Source organism: Podarcis gaigeae (genome assembly GCF_964106915.1).
Source record: "Podarcis gaigeae genome assembly, chromosome: 7".
Taxonomy (NCBI): Eukaryota; Metazoa; Chordata; class Lepidosauria; order Squamata; family Lacertidae; genus Podarcis; species Podarcis gaigeae.
The window spans coordinates 64,729,888-64,752,571 of NC_139683.1; the positions used below are offsets into that span (position 1 = coordinate 64,729,888).

The following is a 22,684-nucleotide window of genomic DNA, read 5'->3' on the forward strand; positions in this document are numbered from 1 at the left end:
TGTCGAGCTTCTACCAAAGTGAAACTAAACACTGGCAAAATCCTCATCCTAGTTACGTGAGAGGAAGGGAGGACGACGATAGAGTGCAGGAGCCCAAGGCTTTGCCCAGACTTGTTCTAGCTCAGAGGCCAGCAAACTTTTTCAGCAGGGGGCCAGACCTTGTGGGGGGCCAGACTATATTTTGAAAAATAAAAATGAATGAATTACTATGCCCCACAAATAACCCAGAGATGCATTTTAAATAAAAGCACACATTATACTCATGTAAAAACACAAAAACTTTCATCTACATCAACTTCCACCACAAAAACTTTCATCTAATTTATTGTCATTTCCCAACTGTATCCAAGCTTAACCTTTCTGCGCTACCAGAGCTACTGTGGACTCCGGTGACTGGACCACTCTGTGTCCTTCTCAACAATTACAGAGTTAGTTGCCCAGTTCAGTTTCATACCACCCCATGCTCCACTTTTCATTTCTTAAAGAAGTTACATATCCTTTTCTAACAGGGGAATCCTAAACATGTCTACTCAGAGTGAGTCATACTGAATTAAATGGGGCTTACTCCCTGGTGAGTTGTGTTATTTGAAAGTCATAATCTTTATTTGCATCTATAACTTAAGAAGGAGCTGTTGAACCACAGTAGCATATTGATACTGCCCAATATTTGCATTACTGCATTTATTCACATTCATCCCTTGCTACACTGGTCTCTCACACTTCTGCTAAATCCAACCTTTAGATTTAGATTCCAAACTGGGTGGGGGAGAGAGATATCCGTCCGTTTTGCTTACAAATCACTGTACATTATCTTTGAAACAGAGTGCTTTTTATAAACAACAACAACAGACTCTAACCTCTGGATTTAATGAATTGTTCTCTGATGATTTTGTTGATAACAAAATGTGTGTGAAGCCATCCTGTTTTCTGACAACAATGTCTCTGTACCGGTAAGCGCTTTCTGTTTGCCTCACACTGAAGCGTAGCCTTTTATCAAAAGGCTGGTCCCTCCTTTCATCGATAAATCTTCGTTTGCTGGCTGTCACTCCCGTTACTGATGCTTGTATGTTGGTACCGTTTGTGGACAACGCTTCTATAAAGGTAGATGTACCTGTGAAAAGTTTCAACAGAGGTATGGTTTGACATCGGCATTGTTAGTTTAGCTTACCTAAATGGCTTACCCATGGGAAATATGCAAATGGCAAAATCCTAAAGCAACCACAGCGAAAGCAGAAATTTGGATGCTATAACGAAAACCTGGAAAGGCAACAGTGTCTGAAATACAACTGCAGGAGATTGCTTAGGAGTACATGGTAGGGAAAATATATATAAAATGTTGAACCCATGAGAGGCAGGGAGGGATTAGATATCAAAAGACAAATCATCATTGTTCTAGTTTTATTTACAATGAAGTATGAAAAAGAAGCAGATGTGTAACACATTTAGCACATTCATGTCTATAACCCTGTTACTAGATGACCATGTATTGTTCCCCATTGCATGCCTCCAAACAACAAGCTAAATTTCAATGAAATTTTCATTCATGTGCAACTGAAATGCACTTAAGATGGAAAGCTGCCTTGCAACTTTGCACCCTTTCATATTTCGTGGCTCAGTGAGACATACATGGACCCCTCCTATTATTTACTGTAGAGTCCAATATTTTGTGGTTTTGCTTTCCATTCTGTTAACATCATGAAGTCCAATGTACCCCAATAGGTTTTGTGTTAGATGATATTTTTTCAATGAATAATTTCATTTTTTTGTGCTTGTTTAAAATAAGTTTCTTTTCAACTTAATTTCCTGAAACAATAACTCGGCTTTCCCATGTAACAGCTTCCAGGGTTCTGGATACAGCATACTTATCATTAATTCAGACAGCGTTTTTGGATCGGACACAGAATAAAAGGGAGTCTCAAAGTACATTCTTCAGTCACGCTATGAGCCCACCTTCACAACTACAGTGGTACCTCGGGTTACAAACTTAATTCGTTCCGGAGGTCCATTCTTAACTCGAAACCGTTCTTAACCTGAGGTGCGCTTTCGCTAATGGGGCTTCCCGCTGCCACCGCAAGATTTCCGTTCTCATCCTGGGGCAAAATTTGCAACTACTTCCGGGTTAGCGAAGTTTGTAACCCGAGGTACCACTGTAATCAGCAGCTGAGCAGAAAGACAGCAAAATGAAAACTGGTTGGAGCCTGTTAGTGTTGCCTCTTCCCCGCCTCTTTTAACAGTTAACCAAGTACCCTGCAGTCAAATGCCAGTAACAGAAGGAACACAACCGCTCCTGTCTCGACACTCGGCTGCAGGGCACCTGGGTCAACGTTTTCCAGTTGGAGGTAGAGACACTAACAAGTCCAAGTGGGGCTGGGGTGGGCAGAACTATCAGGCTGGGGTCCTCATTTGTCAGACTGGTTGTGAGAGCAGGTTCACAGTGTTACGGAAATTACGGGGGGGGGGGCACATCTTTAAAGTTAAATATTACAAATATTATGCCTGAATATATCCTTTCAACTTGACAGCTCAGGGAAGTCACCTAGCTTTAAAAATAATATAAAATCATCTCCTTTCCCAGTTTCCTCCATTCCAAAGCTATTTTCCCCTTGAAAAGGGACTCCAGGAAGTTCCCAGAGGTGACAATTGCTGAGCTGATTGTTAGGCCAAGGGAAGCCAAATCTCATCACCTGACTCGCCTCAGGCTCCAGACATGCAAAGGAACTTCTATTGTACTTTTGGGTGGTGGGTACTTAAGACATATTTGTCTATGCTAATCTTGTACCAAGGACTTGTCTGGACATGTTTGCCAAGGTTAACCCCTCCCCTTTTGTGACATGTCAGTGATGTAGCAATGATGTAGCAATGATGCTGTACGAACTGTATTCTGGGATATGGTGGGAAAGTTTTAAAAGTATTTGTCACCCCATCCTCGGGGTTCAAATTTGCTCTTTGAACCTATTGCGCAATAAACTTTGGTCTACAGCTATTTGCTCCGGTTGGCTGAAAAAGAACTGCTGTGAGCGCCCCTTTTAAAATCTGGCAACTGTGACCATCAACTCAACTTTTCTTTCCTTTTTTAAAATTTTGCCTTCAGTGGCATTTCTTGCCCCTATCTAGTACTACATTGGGTACTATGCTACAATAAAACAGAGAGGACAACTCTAGTGATTATACTGCTGTGCATAGCAAGTTTGTACTTTTATTTTTTACCAGAAAGGCAGCAGATGCGGTGAACAAAGTGTGAAAAATTATCTACTACTATTTTACTAAATAATTATTACAAAGTGAAACATTATTATAGCACATTTTTACTGAGAGTAACAGAATGCCCTAGCTAATTTTGAGGTGCACAAGGGGAGACAATATAGTAGTGGTACTATATCAGACAACCAGATTTTATCGCATCACTTGACTCTTTTACATTCACTGTGCCTTTAGATCCTTACCGAATGGAGCTGCATATGTTCCAACAATGCTATGAATTCCATTATAGCTACCTAAAAGTAAATGATCACTACTTATGCTGCAACATTCAAACATCCAAATTCTACAGGAACCTCAACACAGGAAGACAAGAAATCCTTATTACAGTTAAGAGGGAGGACAGAAAATCAGAAATTACATGAAGGTTTCAATTGCTGCAGAGCTATTCTATGCCAGAATATCTTGTACCTTTGCATTATGAGGAATTGCTTTAATAAAGGTTTTTACCTCACCTACTTTGCATTCTTCATTATCTGGGACCAATAAGGCAGCAATGCCTATACTTAGCTGGTTCCAGCTTTATTACATTTGTGTGGAACTATTTAAATAGGTAAGAGGGTGCCAAGGTGGTATTACAGAGAAACAAACTCATCTGCAAATGTTAATTGCTTTATAGATGGGGGTCCAAAAAGTGGTTTGTATTCTTGGTTGCTTATATACAGAAGGCAGAAAAGAGTCCTCATATTTTTCTTCAGTGCTAGTTAGCAGTGAAGTAAAGTTGCCGGTTTTAATTTCACAAAGTAAGAAAAGATACTAGATGTCATGGAAGGCTTTTTTTTCTTTGCCCCAACAATAATTTCAAGCAAAGAACTACTTATGCCTTAGCCAACTGCTTATGGATGCCAGAAAAGATACTTGCCATGATCTAATGACAGATCATGAAAATCTTCCAGATGAGAAAAGCATTATGACTCACTTTCTTGCATCTAAGGCTGCAAACTGAAGCATATCCACTAGGAAGCAAGTCCCAATGACTCCAGTAAGATTTGCTTAAACAAATAAACATGATTAGGATTGGTCTGTTAAAATCTAATATAATTTTTTTTAATGCTCACACCTATTATCTTTTGACGGGAAACATTAATACTTGATTGTCCAATAATATTGCAAGTGTATACAGTATGTTTAATTGTATTTCTAAAATTCTTCAACAAGATGTGTGTGTCAAACATCCCACAGCTTCGCCAGAATGTAATTCTGAAACTATAACATAATATATGCAATATTTTATACTGATTTTTCATTAAATTTATAATTTTGCAGTTCTAATTTGCATTTATCATTTCCCTCCATTTTACACTACATTTTATTATCATTGAATGCTCTTAGCCCAATCCTTCGCACTTGAGCTCATGTGTTCTTTTCAAGGACATTAAAGGCATTTATCTGTTTTCTCTATGATTCCCGTTTTGGGAAAAGACTTCCTTCAGCCGTTACGAATAAGGCTAACCTAAAACACTCTTTTGGGATGGGTGGGAAGCAGTTGGGATGTGTGTGATAATTCCATCCCGTCACCATCCTAACTTGACATCCAATTCACAAAAGGCAAATCTATGTAGCAGAAGTGTTTCATAACTGTGAGTACTTAGAATCTGGGGAAAACAAAGTTAGAAAATATTCTGGGAGCCTCCATGGATGTATAACAGGCTCTCCAGTGCAGTAGTTTGTGTTCCATGAGTTGGAAGGTGACGATAATGATGGGATGGGGGTGGGAAGCAGCTGCTAGAGAATTTGTTTACGATTGTCTAGCTTGTAACATCTGAAGAGGGCTATGAATTGTGCCATTTTTGCTAAAGCTCACAGCCACTGAAGAGCGAGCTTAACCACGAACTTGGATTCAGATAATACGCGACTAAACCCAACTTTGGCTTAGCTCAGGGCAGTACAGGAGTAAAAAGAAGACCAGGAATCTCTTCTCTGTGAGTGTGCATGTTTGCACAGGCCTGGTACAAATGCCATGTCAAACTTTCCATATTTCTTCTACTGTTTGCAAATCCTATCTGAAAACATTAATAGTGGGAATTCCTGTTAAGTCCCCCCCCCCCTTCATGCATAATTCTGTTTGCGAAATAAAAACGAACTCCATCCCAAGAGTTCAAAATGTTGACAAACATTTGCTACCCTTTTCTCCTACAGGAAGATACTCAGGAAGAGGTGCAAGAAAACCTGCCTTGTATAGTTTGTACAAATGCCTAAAAAATAAGACTTCATCCGCTCACTACAATGTTCTCAACAAATATTTAAGAGTATGAAGATGAAGGTGTTAATCCACAGTAAACAGGTATTTTAAAAAAATACCATTCAGGTGTTGCTATTGTGCAATGGAGAGATCAAAGCTGTAAAAATTAATCAGGTAGGCTAGAAACAAAATTGCTGCAATCCAATTGGTTCATTTGGGGCTTGGGTAAGTGAAGCCTTGGATTAAAATATGTTAGATCAAGAACCTGACATTATATAACACACACACACTCAAACCGTTGCCTGCCCCTAAATATATGCATGTAAGTTATAAGCAATATAGTTAGGTTGTTCACTCATGGCTCTGCCGAAGAGACTGTGATATCCTATGAAGAGCCAATTCATTCTAGCAGCTCTGAGAAATCTGCCCCAGAGCCAATATTTTTCCTGTGTTTTTGGACAACAGAAAAGGTTTCTTGTAACAGGACTAATAGACTTGTGTGTCTTATCGGGCCAAAGTGGTTTTGCTGCTTGGAAAATGACACCATGTGAACTAACCTCTTCCTCAACTAAATTCACCGGAAAGCTGGAATAGTTTGGATACTTTTGCCCTTTCATCTGAACTAGGAATTGTGGTTTAATACTAACTACGGTTAGTTTCAAAACGAGCCAGCTTCAAACTGATTTATGAAGCTGGCTTGTTTAAGCTAGCCACAGGAAGTATTAATCACAGTTACTGGTTTGGACAAAACAATGAATTGTGATTAACTAAAAGCAAATTCTTTTGAATGCCTCCACCCTGTTGTGTATGTGTGTTTGTGTGGTGGGAAACATGCAAACGTGGAAGGAGGCTGTTTGTTCTTATAGTACAAAACCATGGATTAGCATTATGTCAGAACATGGCCACAAGGCACAAACAAGGAATGTAGCTTGCACATAATCTATTTCAGTATGACAGCCATATCACCATCAGTCAGTGATTAGCCTACTACCTGGTCTGCTTGCCCTCTTCTATCATTCTCAAAAAAACTCCTCCTCCTACAACAACAGGCGGCCGAGACAAGCAATCACCATAGTAGTGTTCTGTTTTCCAACTTGGTAGCATAAATGTGCTTGTTTTAGGGTTCCCTACTTAAGGGCAGAAGCTGACCCAGAGAACCACAAGCAGAAGGAAAATAGTGCTGTTCTACAAATAAATGAGCAATATAAAAAAGAGGGCCTAGAAGTCTGATTTTACAGTTTTAAACAAATTTTTATACTTTATTTTCCTGTTCACTGCTTAAAGATTGTTGCCGTTACAAATTGTATAAAGAAATAACGAATCATGATTCTGCTACTGCTAGAGTCTGTGGGAGCAGAACAACACATTTGGATATAGTTCCACTTACCTGGTACAAGACTAGCAAAATGTATAGAGCACCTTTTTATAGACAAAGGGCATTTCCCACATATTCAAGGACATCACTGGATCCAGCCCTAGAAGCATGATGCTATATTATGGCAACTTTCGCTTGCAGCTAAGGTAAGTTCCACCAGTGAGTAGGTAGGTATGTGGGTGGACAGATATTTGCCACTCAGCCACTTGTCTTGAATGAGCTGCTACGTGTCAAACTGCAGCTTGGTAATTTGCCTGGAGGCAGATTTGCAAGACCTGAACAGCTTTTAGGTTAATTGTATGATGGCTACATGTTCCATAACGTACAACCACAATTCTCTCTCTGAGTGCAGGAGCAGGTTGCTTAGAATATATGCATCCGTCAATGAAAACTTTTGGCATTTACTACTGTTTCAGAAATATGTTATTCATAAAATGAACACTTGGGTTTTAAGAAAGGAAACATGTCCCTGAAAAAAAATCACAGGTACTTCTTGCATATGTGAAGGAAGTTCCTATAGTTTTTCAGGGTCATGTTTCCGCTCTAAAGACCCGTTTTTTTAGTAGCATCTTCCTGAAAGAAGTAGAGAGAGGCGGATTATGGTTTAAGCATCTAAATATTAAGTTTGAAAAATGGCCCAGACACCTTTTAAAAAGACACCAGACATCCCTTGAAAAAAAACACATCAAGATTTTCAAGTAGACTTTCCTGCACTAAGGCACACCGGGAAATTTCCATGAATGGTTCCCAACTGCAGGAATGAAGTATAACTGACGTGGTATAATAAATGGTTTAACAGGGAAAATGTGTCATCCTTTCACCACAATGTCAGGTTTTAAGGAGCTGCTGTTCATACAGTGGTGCCCCGCAAGACGAACGCCTCGCAAGACGAAAAACCCGCTAGACGAAAGGGCTTTCCGTTTTGGAGGCGCTTCGCAAAACGAATTTCCCTATGGGCTTGCTTCGCAAGAAGAAAGCCCATAGGGAAATCTCCGGGGACCTCTTTTAAATGCTAGCGGTGGGGGCAAAGCCTTTCCCCCCCCCTCCGGCCTTCAGAAGAGGTCCAGGAAGGCCGGCGGGGGCCGAAAGGCTTTGCTCCCCACCGCCAGCATTTTAAAAGCCATCCGGGATAGCAGGGAAGCGCTTCCCTGCTATCCCGGATGGCTTTTGAAGGCAGGCGGGGGGAGCAAAGACTTTTGCCCCCCGCCCACCTTCAGAAGAGGTCCTGGACCTCTTCTGAAGGCCGGCGGGGGGCAAAAGTCTTTGCTCCCCCCTGCCTGCCTTTCCGGGAGAGCGGAGAAACGCAGCGCGTTTCTCCGCTGTCCTGGACGGCTTTTGAAGGACCTCTTCTGAAGGCTGGCGGGGGGCAAAAGTCTTTGTCCCCCCTGCCTTCCTTCCCGGGGGCTTTTAAATCGCCCCGGGACAGCGGAGAAGTCTCCGCTCTCCCGGGAAGGCAGGCGGGGGGGGGAGCAAAGACCTTCGCCCCCCGCCGGCCTTCAGAAGAGGTCGGGGGACAGACTGTCCCCGGACCTGGTCTGAAGGCGGTTTCCATAGGAACGCATTGATTGATTTTCAATGCATTCCTATGGGAAACCGTGCTTCGCAAGACGAAAACCTCGCAAGACGAAAAGACTTGCGGAACGAATTAATTTCGTCTTGCGAGGCACCACTGTAGTTGATTCTGCCACACTCAACATGTTAAAGATACAAAGGAGCTACTACTGTGTTTGAATAGGCTCTTGAACTCCCACAATACTTTTTTTCTTAACACCCTAATGGCAAATTATTTGAGCACTAAGTGGAAAAATGTTATCATGTCATTATTTTATAACCACATATGCACCTGAAAATATATTTAGATATACTATCTGGACTATCTACTATCCCTTATAGCCAGTGTTTAGGGAAAAACCTGAACTGTCACATCAACCTTGCATGGGAACATAAACTATTCACAGGCTAGAGTCTACAACATCATAAAACTAGAAGATGGCACCTATGCATTTGTAACAATAGAGCAGGCTTCCTCAACCTTGGCCCTCCAGATGTTTTTGGCCTACAACTCCCATGATCCCTAGCTAGCAGGACCAGTGGTCAAGGATGATGGGAATTGCAGTGTCAAAACATCTGGAGGGCTGAGGTTGAGGAAACCTCAACCTCAGCCCTCCAGATGTTTTGAGGCTCCTGATGAATAAAGCTAAGATGACTGGATACTCTTAACTTCAGTAGTAAAATGCAGGGATTAAGTAATGCAAGCATATTGGTATTGTATACATGTCTCAGTCCACTTTTAACTGAAATGGATTTTAGGTGTGGTATGTATGATGCAGATATTATGAATGAGTTAGGTGAAACACACAAATAAAAAGAAGAAATAATGTGCTTCCTGATACATGCCATGGACCCACCTGTATACAGGAGATTTCAACTACTGAACAAAAACAGAATAAATAAATTAGGAACAGAACAATACACTAGAGCAGCTACAATGTCATGTGGAAATCAATTTTAATTACTACTGGAGGAGCACTGTACAATTTGTGATAACTGTGGATGTGAAAAACATATTACACATAACAATGTCAAACAAACACTGGTAATTCCTGTCAAAAAAAAATATATGCCAGGCTAGATTTACATGGCAATTAAAATATTTTCTTCAAAAAGTCAGGAGCAGGTTCAAAACAAGTCCAAGTGTTTAAACAGGTCAATAGGAAACAAGGGGAGGGGGGAAAGAATACGCTATACTTACAAGAAAATAGGAAGTAAAGAACACTGGGAAGAATACAGGGAGATGCTAAAACAGATAAAGAAGGGTATTAGAAATGCAAAGCAAATCCTCTGAAATATACATTGCTACAGATGCTTTAAAAAAACAGTATTTCCAGTGATATTAAGAGGAGGGGGAATTAAGGCACAAAAACATGAGGAAGAAATGGAGTATCATTTTGCAGAACAGGATAAAAACTGGAATGCTATAGCAAATGAGCTCCCCAATACATTGACCATTACACACCAATTACTGTTCTCCTATATGGGTATCATTTCCCTAGAGCAGTGTTAGAAACTCAGATATATAAGCTAGGCACCAAATGGCCCTTTAAACCAGGGTTAGTGTCGTCAAAATGGAATGCCTTTTTGGAGGCTATTTGGCTCGAAAGTCTTTTTTTCCAATGCGACTTTTTTGTTCCCAATTTTTTTTTCTGATTGCACAGATAAAATGTGAATAGAATTAATTTTACAGGGTGTGTGGCTAGCATGAGAAAACAGCCAAGATCCAAGGATCCTGAGGCACGCAATCCCCCAATTTAGCCATGGCTAAAATCTGCCTCTGCACTTTATTCAGGTGCAAGTCCAGCTGAGTTCAATGCGGCTTACACCCAAGAAAGTGAGCACAGGATTGCAGCAAAAGGGCTGAGACAAAGAGATCTTAGCATCAAATTGTACATTCTCTTTTCTCAGGGTATTATGCATAATGATAAACAGCCTGGTCTCACTGATGCCACTTTCAGCAAAAGAATGCTTAATAGCACACTGCTGAGGTGAGGCTTGAGGGTGGATTATTACAAGTTAAAACTTTGGGTGGAAAGACAGACGAGGCCACTATTTTGCTTTCTCCTCTTTTGTTCAGTACGCAACTAAAGAATAAAGGATTGTCTAGGTCCTAGAAAGACAGTTGCTATTTACTAGCATAACACAGAGAAATACAACACGGAACGAAAAGTATTGTAACAATCTCACGTGGATTTTGAAGGAAACGTATTACAAAGGAGCCTCGAAATACTACTTCTGCAGCGACATTAACTGAAGAAGACAAATGGAGTAGGAGTGAGCACTGATTTACCAACCTCTTGCAAAGGAAGCTGTTAATCTGTGCACAAATCCTACACAGGATCCTCCCCCCTCTTGTATATTTTCAACTATCATCAACCCCCAGCTGATTTTCCCTGCTGTGAGGGAAAAGATATAGGTACCCCTCCAAGATAAAAGCACTTGGGTATGGAGAGCAGAGGAAGGGAGAAGCAATTTTCGAACAGAAAAGCTGTTGGAAAGGGAAGAAGCCCCTCCCCAATGTTCATCTTCCACGGTTGCATTTAATAAAAGGGGGGAGAATGGGTAGAATCTATACCCAATTGAGCATCAATGGTGTTTTGGCCCTAAGTAACACCACCCATTTTGGGGTATCGCATACCCAGTCAATTTTTTCTTATATTAACCCTCATATTCGTCAACTTGCTTAATTAAAGGGACGGTTTCTGAAAAAAATATGAAACCTGCTGGCTGCTTGTTTAAACCTCCATCTGTGATCACTTCTGATATATATTTGCTTTAACTTACTGTTGAAGCAGATTTTTACAAGGAACCTTGGGAAGAACATGTGAATGGAAAACTTTATTCTAGAGGGAAGAATACATTTTCATTACATTGTTTAAAAAGCAGCAACTGAAAAATGTATTGTATTCTGTAACTTTACTATTCCATAACTATAACTTTCATCTTTGGCATTGCCCCATTCTGTGTCTCAACATTCTGAAAAGCATATTTTCTGACTTCTAACCTACCCTGTTAACAATAGCCAGCAGTCACTTTGTCTACAGATATTGTTTGGATGTAGGGAGCCCAGATCTTACAGCATGGTCATCTCAAGAGGGGCTTTTTCCCCACAGCAGTGCAGCACTAGAGTCCAAGGCATCTCTCCCAGCCTGCCTTCAGCCAACCTGCCCAAAATGGATCTCTCTCTCCTGCTTCTCCTTCTTCCCAGCACACCTTGCTAAAGACATTCTTTTCTGTCACCTCATATACACACCCCATCACCTTGGCAGCCTCTGTCTGCCTAGGCCCAATATTCCTCTTAGATGGGCCATCAACACCTTTTGTCATGTTAACACATCTATCCCAGGTGAAGCTCATGCTTGGAAAGGAAACTTAGCCTATATTTTCCAACTGGCCTGCATTCTTCCCTTCAATAATCAAAATGCTACCATTTATTAATTTCTAGGGTTAAGGGAGTTCCCCACCCCCCAAAAAACCTTATAACAACAAACTCAGTTTTTGCCTTGCTGGACTTCATACAAAATCTGTAAAGAAGATCTCTTGATTTACTCATCAAAACCCTCAATTCCAGAGCCCAGGAAACCTTATTATGCATGCTTACTGTGAGCAGAATTATGTAAGTGGAACAGCATTAGCATAATTCAAATTTATTTGATGCAGTGGAAGAGGAAGTAATCTTGAATGGCTAGGTAAGTACAGCATCATATAGATTTCCCATGTTGTCTGAGACACGTGTTGAAACATATTCCACACAACTATACCTATTTCTATAGAGATAATGGGCATAAATAAATAAATAAATAAATAACAAGTAGGCCATGGGGCAGCCAATATGGTGCCCTGCAGATGTTGTTAGCCTTCAACTCCTAATGCAGTGTTTCCCAACCTTGTGCCTCCAGATGTTTTTGGCCTACAACTCCCATCATCCCTGACCACTGGTCTTGCTAGCTAGGGATGATGGGAGTTGTAGGCCAAAAACATCTGGAGGCACAAGGTTGGGAAACACTGTCCTAATGGGCCCAGCCAGCATAATCAATGGTCCCAGATGATGGGAGTTATAGCCCAACATTATCTGCAGATAACCATGTTGAATACGCCTGTACTGTAATGACATTCCATCATCTATTTCCCAATTTCCAACCCCTGCTTCACATTACTAGCTATCAAAGAAAATGCACATGACACAAAGTTATTCGCTTCCATAAATACATGTTACAGAGGAAAAGGGAGAACATGACACATGGTTATCATTTTCAGATTCGGCACCATGTTAATTGCCATATCTAGTTCCAACCTATGGATCAATACACTAAAGACCTAATACGACTAACATGAACATTTTCAAGATTATCAGATGAAATTGCTTGCCAAGGAATAAAACCAAACAAAGGCTCAAGGAGGAGAGAACTAATTAAATCAGTTTTGTTCCATTTCTCCATGGAGGATACTGGAAAGATACCCGTCACAATTGCTTTGTACATAAGAAGTCAGAACAATATTCTCAAATCCATACTCCAATCTAAGGGGTTTTATGGCAAATGGAAAAAAGTTGTAGAAGTTGCAAGACCAACTGATATTCAGCAGGTTTTCTGGAAACTATATTGCTGCTATGAAAGTAAAAAGAAATACTACAATAAAAGCCATTACTGAAAGTGTAATCAACACATTCTTGGAAGCATATTTTGAGAAAAAGACTTGGAAGTCAAAAAGTCCAGTTTGGGAACCAAGATAAAGGACACATTATTAATCTTAAACATAGCTGATTAGAAAATCAATACAAAGCCATTTAGTTTGTGACGTTCTCATCATCTCTCAATAATAATTTGAATCTCGGCTCACTTTATTAGTTGTGGAGCAGGGACTGAAATGCCTTCCATGTTAAAAAAATAAAAATAAATGGAGAAGCTAAAATTCTAAAGGGTTTCAGTGTATAAAGTAGAAAACCCAGGAGACTTGCAATTAAATGTGTTGATGGGAAAAGGTATTATAAGGTATTTTACCACCTCACGGTGCAAACAGCAGCTGTGGGAGGTTTCTGATCATGAAAATGGTACCTCAAGTGAGGGCTGCACACCCCTGCTGAAATGAATTAGTAACTCCTTGCATAAACATTTCAATTAACACATCAAATACAGAAATAATGAATATCCATCGCAATATCCTGCATAGGATGAAGTTTTAGTTCCCAGATCCTCCCACTTTTGTTCAAGTTTAAACAGTTCTGGACTTTGCCATCTAAGACTAAAACCAGAAAAATCTGATGAGTTTTATAGTCAGTTTATCAGTTCAAGAAAAAGCCTCTGTCTTACAACTCCCATGATTTCTCCTGAGATAGGTATGAACAACTGCAAGGACTCACTTCTAAGGAGACATGATTGGGGTTGCAGCTTTAGTCAAACATGCAGATTAAATGTGCATATTGTGTTGTATTATTTTATTGTTGTTAGCCACCCTTAGCCCTGCTTCGGCTGGGGAGGGCGGGATATAAATAAATTTTATTTTTTTTTTTTTTTTTTTTATTATTATTATTATTATTATTATATTTTATATGGGTAAAAACAATAATCTCGAAGCAAGAATAACTTTTTTTTTGTCTATTATGCCCACACATGCTATTTCAGCTATTGTTATAGAAGAGGCATTTCCTCCCACGGGGAAAAAAAGTTTACTGCCTCTTTTAAGATGGGGCTTGCATTTTGGGGTTTAATATGCATTTCTATTAGAAGTGTGTGTGTGTGTGTGTGTGTGTGTGTGTGTGTGTGTGTACAATCTGCTGCCCAATTAACTGAAACTTTTTAGTTGCACAAATGTGTCCGTCCCCGTCCCCCCAATGAATAAAACCAACCCACATAAACACTTAGTCCTACTTGGCAGTTCTGGACACAAAACCCACCTTGTACACTAAGCCCTAATGAAGCCAATTTGTCCATTGCGGATGGAGGCAGTACTAAAAACAGATACAGTGGTACCTCGGGTTAAGTACTTAATTTGTTCTGGAGGTCCGTTCTTAACCTGAAACTGTTCTTAACCTGAAGCACCACTTTAGCTAATGGGGCCTCCCGCTGCCGCAGGAGCATAATTTCTGTTCTCATCCTGAAGCAAAGTTTTTAACCCAAGGTACTATTCTGGGTTAGCAAAGTCTGTAACCTAAAGCGTCTGTAACCTGAAGCGTATGTAACCCGAGGTACCACTGTCTATAAAACACAACTTGGGATGTTGCAGGTGAAAAACGCTTTCCCGCAAAAAGAAGAAGATAATCTCGCATCTTTTCAGCACTTTAAACTTCAGCAACTACTGACAAAAAGACATGGCGAGTAACACCTTTCAAATGCTATTCTAAAATGGGAAGTGACTTCCACAAGAGGGGCAAGCAGCTGTAGAGAGCCTTTCTGCCGCTTCCGACTTCTGAGTCTTCAGAGAAGCGACAAAAGATGGATTTCTAGATTGCGTATGGCAGCTCCTCCTTTTCTTGGAAGTCGCAGGGCTCTCGATGAGGGAGCTGCTACTAGCTGTGAGAAGCAGCAGTTCCTGGCAGCGGTGCAGTGAGAATGGGTGCCATTAAACCGACAGCGCTGCTAGGTAACTCCCATCTAGTTGCAGATGACCTGAGATCACAAGAAAAAAGCCATTCTGCTCTGTGGGAAAGGAAAAGGCTAGAAGGAACGAAGGACTAGGAGAATATAAAATAAAATTCAGAACAAAACTTGCTGGAATTCTCTTCAGATAACACTTTTTTCATTTAAAAGCCACTTAAAATAGACACGTATGTGTGTGCATCTCTGATGGCCACTGGGTACTCTCAGGATGCTCCACCAGATGCAGAAAATCGACCAGAAAGTAAGATTTAAAGCCTGAAACATCGGTACTATAATATCTGCACTGGCTTACCAGTACTTTCCGAGCACAATTCAACAACACTTTGGTTTTGGCCAATAAAGCCACCAATACCGTGGCCTCTACATAGGTAAGAGACAGCATCCTCAAGATGTTATATATTGTTTTGTGGTGATTTTTAAGATCAACCAACAGGAAACTTGTTGGCTCTACTATATTCAAATTCATATTTATAAGTTATCAGTGGCTGCCCCAGGATTGTGTGAGTTCTGAAGACTCAAACTCCAAATAACTCTAGGATAAAATTCCTTCTGGAAGCACTGTAACACTTCTCTGTTTGTGTTAAATTCTAACAACTGGGCCAAGAACTGGAATAATTTTAATTGATGGTTCGTTTCTCACACTCCCCTGAAACTTTTTGACACCTGCCGTGAGTTCTTAGGAAGGGCCAGAAAAGCAATTTAAATAAACAAAATAACTTATGAATATTATATTGCCAAAATCCTTGAGCTAACATCAGTACAATTTTCAGCCGGGGGAAAACTGCAATCCTTAATATAGGGTAATTATTTATGTTCCTTTCCTAACTAACTAGGGAATGAAGAGAATTTGCAGACTGCGTGAAAATAACAATAAGGAGGCAAGGAGCTGCTCTGTCTGCTTTGTAATAATATGTTTTCCTGACCTCCCCCTCTTTTATTGTTTGGTTTAAGGATTAACTTTGTTTTGCTTAAAGATTACACGGCTCTAATTTTGAAGAGTAAAAAGCATGCAAGACAGAATACAAGTACAGGATCAGGTTTAAGGTGCTGGCTTTAACCTTTAAAGCCCTATACGGCCTAGGACCCTCGTACCTACGGGACCGCCTCTCCTGGTATGTCCCACAGAAAAACCTACGGTCTGCAAATAAAAACATCCTGAAGATCCCAGGCCACAGAGAGGTTAGACTGGCCTCAACTAGAGCCAGGGCTTTTTCCGCTGTGGCCCCAATCTGGTGGAACGCTCTGTCACAAGAGACTAGGGCCCTGCGGGACCTGACATCTTTCCGCAGGGCCTGCAAGACAGAGCTGTTCCACCAGGCCTTTGGTCAGGGCGCAGCCTGACCCCCTCCTCTGGCAATCCGCATAGAATTTTGCTTGATGGTTGCCATCAATTTGATTTTAATTAATTTTTATAATAAAAGGTTTTTAGAATGTTGAATTATTTTGATTGTTGTTAGCCGCCCTGAGCCCAGCTTTGGCTGGGGAGGGCGGGGTATAAATAAAATGTATTGTTATTATTAATAATAATAATACAATTCAAAATAACAAAGAGATAGAAATAAAAATCCAGAAAGCCTAAAATGACATTAGCTGAAATCTGCTGTCACTTCCATCTATTTTGCTTCTCCAGTTCAGATATTTAATAGGCAGTCACGGGATGCCAACTGGCACACTTCCTTGCTTTTCCTTTGCTTCTCTCTCCCTTTCCACATTATTCCCTTATCTTGCCTGTTGGACTGAACTTTCCTCTTTGCCATCCCCACCTCATTATTTTATGTGCCTTTTCTTCCTTCCTCCCTCCCATTTCTATCTGTGTCCTTCAGACTTTGCATACTGCACAATTCTCCTGATCCTTCCAAGGGTGCACAAAGCTCAGAAATGCACTCACACTGCCTAAAAGGTGGGATAGCTCCCTTCTCAGGTGCAAGAATCTCTAAACCTCTAGGGACTGGAAAATCTTTAGCAGAAAGTTACTATTAATCCACGTCAATGCATTTTAGACTTGCTTGGACACTTCATGCCGAAAGATAATTTTTAAATAATATATAAAAACTATGCTTCTCAGATAGCAGCTTTTAATGTTACCTGTCTGTTCCAGAATACCCAACTGTGGCTTATTCCCCTACTCTGCCACAGTTTTATTGTTGTATGTTTGTTTCAGAACAACCATCTCAGGATATTTTTTTTTTAAAAAAAAATATTAGATTTTCCACAATAATAACAAAAACCACTAAGTAGAATAACACACAAAAACAGAAAAAGAAAAAAAGAAAAATACATTAATGAACGAAAGAAAAAAAAGAACAATAAACAGATAAACAATAACAACAAACTTAATTCTTTACAAATCCAACTTTTCAAACATCTTGGTTGACTTCCTCTACTCCCTCCCTTCTGAGTTTCCTTGTAGTTGAAAGTAACAGCTTTCCAATATCATTATTGAACTAAAACAATTTCCAATTATAGTCCATCTTATTCACATTTCTTAATATTCTAAATCCCATTTATTTAATTATAACTTAGTTTAATCCCAGGCCTATTTGTTTCTTTCAAGTAATTTCTAATCTTTTATATTACAATGTTTTTTTTCCAGTTTTAAGGTATAATCTATTTTTGACAGCTCTGAATTCTCATTCCCCTTTCTCAACAGAATAGACTTATTTTCTTCTTCTTAATTGTTTAAACCAATTCATGAACCAAGAACCTGTACGTTGACCACTAAGAACGAAACATGTGTTGTAGATATTTTTCCACATTTATTATGTTATTTTTGTGATATACAAATGACATGAGAAAACCTGGTATACTTGTTTGTATAACATTATTCTTGCTTATAAAACCCCCCAAAAAATAACAACAAGAAAAAACAGGTTATGACCTTTTTAAAGGGGGGAGCTCCCAGCCGATACTTGCTGAGCCTTTTTAAGGGCAAACTGCCCCCTAAAAAAGCTTCTCTTCTTACACCGCCACACACTGCTGCGCCACACTAATCACTATGCTGCCTCCGCCATGCAACACAAAACCTTGTGCTGACCGCAGCCCAGAGCAACATGCCACCGTGCCGCAATTCTACAGAGGTGCCAGAACTCACCAAAGGGGCGTCAGAACTCAGTTCCAGCTGAAAAAAGCCCTGCTTAAGATGACTAAGAGAGGTGAGAAGCAGAAGCAGATATTGCAGTCCTGAGCAAATTAAAGCTGAAGGTCTCCAAGTGCTTACAATTACAGCTGGGACCATGTGCAGATGTATACACAAGACCTAGCTGAAAATTCCTAAAAAATCAAACAAACCCAAGTTGAAGGAAATAACCCAGCACACAAGCCCCAATGGCCACATGCTGTCGAACAGGTGGTGGGTACCTTTCAATGACGGTGCCATGAAACAAGAGCTTGAAATATTGAACACAGCGAACAAGGAATATAAAAGTTCTCGTCACACTTAACATTCCTTTAATTGCAACCCCACCTCCCTAAACAATTAAAAGACAGTCAACTCCTCATCCTGAAAAGCAGGAAGTGGGTTCCCTCTGTAACAACTGGGTGAGGAATTTTGCTGTGTTTCACATAAAACACTGCCCACAACCAGTATTCCACAAGGTCTGTCTTGAGCAGTAGCTAGCCATGGCACATACAGCAAACCCAGGAGGCACAAAGCCTTAGTTCTTTCACTTTCTGTCCTTCTAGGTTCTCTGCAATTAGTATAGAATAAAGAGAAAGCACTGGATTTATGGCACTGGCCCCAAACAAACTAATTTAGAGCTCTTCTGCCAATGTGGCTTTCTGTTTCATTATCATGCCTCTGTAAGCATAAACACCTCCCACTGTTCCTTCCCCCATCCTTTCCCCTCACCTCCAGAAGATGCAAAATATATTGCTCATGGTCCAAAGGGCAACAAGCTGAGAATCAGAGTTGCTGGAAGATAAGAGAGGCAGCCAATTCATTAAAAACAAATGAACAGAAAAGGCACAACACACAGTTCAGAATGTGCTCAAACACACCACTACAAGAGGGCTTATTGCAAAGTCAAGCTTGTGAAAAATATAAATAACCAGTTCCTGGCACATGGGTTGCTGGATGCAACTATCTTTTCTTCCCACCATGTGGGAAATCACTAACTCTGAGTTTTTACTTCTACTTCTTGAGTCCTAATCCCAACCAGTTGCCATTTCTCAATGGCTCCCAACACTTGATTTCCAGGCAGGGTTCAGTCCTAGCACCTCTGAATTAAAAACTCCCTAGAAGATTGGGGACATGGGTGGTGCTGTGGTCTAAACCACTGAGTCTTGGGCTTGCCAATCAGAAGGCTGGCAGTTCGAATCCCCATGACGGGGTGAGCTCCCGTTGCTCTGTCCCAGCTCCTGCCAACCTAGCAGTGCAAAAGCACATCAAAGTGCAAGTAGATAAATATGTACCGCTCCTGTGGGAAGGGAAACAGTGTTTCCATGCGCTGCTCTGATTTCGCCAGAAGCGACTTAGACCTGGAAAAACTGTCTGCAGACAAACATCGGCTCCCTTGGCCAGTAAAGCGAGATGAGTGCCGCAACCCCAGAGTCGTTTGTGACTGGACTTAACTGTTAGGGGTCCTTTTAGAAGAATGGCTGGGTGTGAGGGTGATCTGGCTGCGACATCTGTCACCCCATTGATCGCTAGGGTTGATTTAGCTGATCTGGTTGGCTAGGCGGGTGTCCCCTTCCCCCCTCACCGCTCCATGTGCGTCCCTCCCAAAGCTGCACACTTGGTGGAAGAGGACGACCATCCCAGATAGGAGTGTACCGTTCTTTGGTCAAGGGTATATGATAGCTGCACTTCCCTGCTAGAACCTCCAAACAAGCTCAAGGTCCATTTGTAGAAGAGGTATAAAACCAGAAAACACATCAGGAACAAAATCTCTTCTCCCACTTGCATACTTGGATCTCTTTCAAACTGATTCTGGGCTTCCCCAGACTGGTGTTTTATTGCAGATGTACTTGACACAGCAGTGCATTAGTGGCAGGTTTATTTTGCTTTATTAGTTGTCCTGAGATGCTTCTCCAAGGCTACCACATTATTGCTGCCTAGAAGACAGCCCCCACCCCAAAAGTGGAATGAAGTTACAAGATTTCAGCAAGAAATGAAGAGGTATGACCGCCCCTAAACATTTGCAGGCACAAATAATCATGAATGTGCAATAAAAAGGACATGGTTGGGGCTTTCCTAGAAATACCCAAATGGCTTCTATACTTCACAAACATTTTTTACCCAGGGTGAACACACTACACGAAGTGGCAAAAAAAACAAGAAGCCTTTCAAGTGAAAATTATATTCAATGAAAACCGAAACTCTTCCTTCTTTGATTGAGATAAGGGAAAATGTTCGATACAGAAAGACCAGCAGCAGATTTTGCTCTGTTCTCTGGAAGTCCTTCTTCCCCAAACTTGGTACTGATTTTTATGACTTGCTCAGGAGTCACCATCTATTTTGAAAACATTTTCTTGTATTTCCTAAGAAATGTTTTGCTACATGCCCTTGCGCACTCTGCAATTTACCAAATAAAATTCCTATGTTGTTCTCAATCTTTCTTAAATACTTGATGGAAACTATGTTTCATTAAATTTTCATTCCATTTACAAACAAGAGACAAATAGGCAGCTGTGTCATTTCCTTGGGGTGGGGGAGGACCCCAGGCAGCAGCACCCATATTTTAATAGGAATGCCACACAATAATAAACCAGTCGTTGAATCTCACAGTACTCTCTCTCAGGTTGAAAATTAAAAAGAAAAAAGGGTGAATAAAGATCAAGAGAGAAGCCCAGCTGCAATACATGACAGTCTTAGGTTGGAAATTCAGAAACCTCTTTGCAAACTAAGGGTTTAGGAGACCCAAATAGTTACACAAGAGCTATGGCTTCTCCCTTTGAAAATACTGTTATGAATGCTGGCTTAGCCTTGCCTTCTGTCACGCAAATTGCCTGATAGATGGCACACAGCCCTCGGGAAACATATCTTTATAAAGGCTGATTTTTTTCAGGATGGCTCGCTGATATTTTCACAAGGGGAGAGGCTCTGGAAACGTAGCAGAGCTGTGGGGCTGCTCTGAGGTCAGTGTGTGAACAGCAGCTACAGCTTTTATTTTAGGAAGCGGTGCAAAGAAGGGGTGGTAGAATTTCAGCAGAAGGGCACCTAAGGGCGTGCAGATTCCTTTGGGAATCTGGTGTGGGGCAATGAGTTTACTTCATGCTAGGAGTGCTAGCCTCTTTGCTTCCACCAATACTCTCTTAGTAACTAAACACAATTATTACAAAAAAAAACCACTTCTAAGGATCAGATGGAGGAACCCCAAAAGCAAGCCAAACCGTACTAAGTTCTGAATCTAGATTTTCTCAAAGGCCAGGAAAGTGGGGAGTGTGTAACAACAGGATTCAGATCACTACACACTGAAAGAATTTTTTTTGTGGGGGTGTTTACAGGGTTGTTCGTGTGGGAGAGCTCTGTGTGCGCACACTGGTCAAAAACATTGTATAGTGAGAAGCATGGCAGCTGCGTGCACCAATTGTCAGGGTTGGCCCCCACAACCATTTGCATGCATTATTAGGTGGGACTTGATATAACATAAAGGCCAGTTGTGACTTAATTTGGCACTGATCAGATCTCTTACAGGACAGAGAGTAGATGAAACAGATAATCTGGAAGCCCTCATATTAGCAAGGTTGAGGATTAATGTTAGATGACGGGATAGGCATACAGTTGACCGAAACCAAACTGGGTAGTTGTTGGGGAACGTGTTTTCTCCAGGAAAAAAATCTCATAGATATTCTACCACCTACTGGTAAGATTTTGACTATGGCTATTTCGAGCTGAGCAGTGAAGTTCAAGGAATCCTAGCTGGAAAATACTTTTATTTGTAGAGCTTACTGAATGTGGGCTGGGGTGAGGAGGCAGGAGGCAAGGACTGTTTCCTCCTTTTGGTTGTTTGCATACTTGTATCTGAAAACCTAACAAACACTTTTTTCTTTTTAAAGAATACGATATGGAAAGCAACATATGGTACTTGCCAAAGCAACCAGTAAATAAATAAATATAGGCAGCTGAGCTTGTGTCCTTTATAAGGGCAGGAGAACATTTTTAAAATAAAATACACTTGTTCTTATAAAAGATTAAACTAACCTTGTAAAAAATAAAAATGCAGGCATGCATTTATTACTTTTTTACGTTCTATGTTTACCTACTTTCTAAATCAAATTATTATTAGTATATATTTATTTATACCCCACCTTTTTCCTCGATGGAACTCGAGGCTAGCATTTGTTAGTTTACAGAAAGTTCATCCAGGTGCCACACTTATCTGGGACCTCCACCTTTTAACCTGAAGTCTACTGAAAACCACCAGTGGCAAGGGAAGTGTACTTTGTTCTAATGGGTGAGAGATGAGTTGCTATTCAAAACAGGCTCTGAAGCCAAGTCTTCGCAGCCTCCTTTAAAACAGTCACTCTAATTAGCACTGGTTTGGTAAAGAGAAAGCTATGCTTGCTGCAGCAGCTATCTAATGCACACCAAGTTCAAGCATGGGATACTTACATTCCTTCCACCCCTGTATAAACGTAAACAGCCCATGCAGAAACTTTGCAGGAGAACAGGCCCACAGTTGCCACAAGCCAATGTAAGAAGCTGCACAAAACTCTATCTGAACTTCTGCATCCCAACAGGAGCGAAGTACAGGAAGGAGAGCAGCTAAGGACACAGGA

At 40.8% G+C, this 22,684-nt stretch overlaps 1 protein-coding gene across 2 annotated transcripts in view; it reads right to left on the bottom strand.

The window, feature by feature from the left end:
* The window catches only part of CDYL (chromodomain Y like), a 90,936-nt gene that overhangs the window by 16,541 nt on the left and 51,711 nt on the right, over positions 1-22,684 (bottom strand). Inside the window, exons 3-4 of one of the 2 annotated variants that reach the window (XM_083747322.1) lie at positions 9,568-9,612; positions 858-1,111 (exon numbers count right to left, since the gene is read on the bottom strand). In XM_083747322.1, coding sequence (XP_083603448.1) covers positions 858-1,111; positions 9,568-9,612 — 299 coding nt within the window. The remainder of the gene's footprint in view (positions 1-857; positions 1,112-9,567; positions 9,613-22,684) is intronic. The other variant, XM_083747323.1, reaches the window with a different exon arrangement.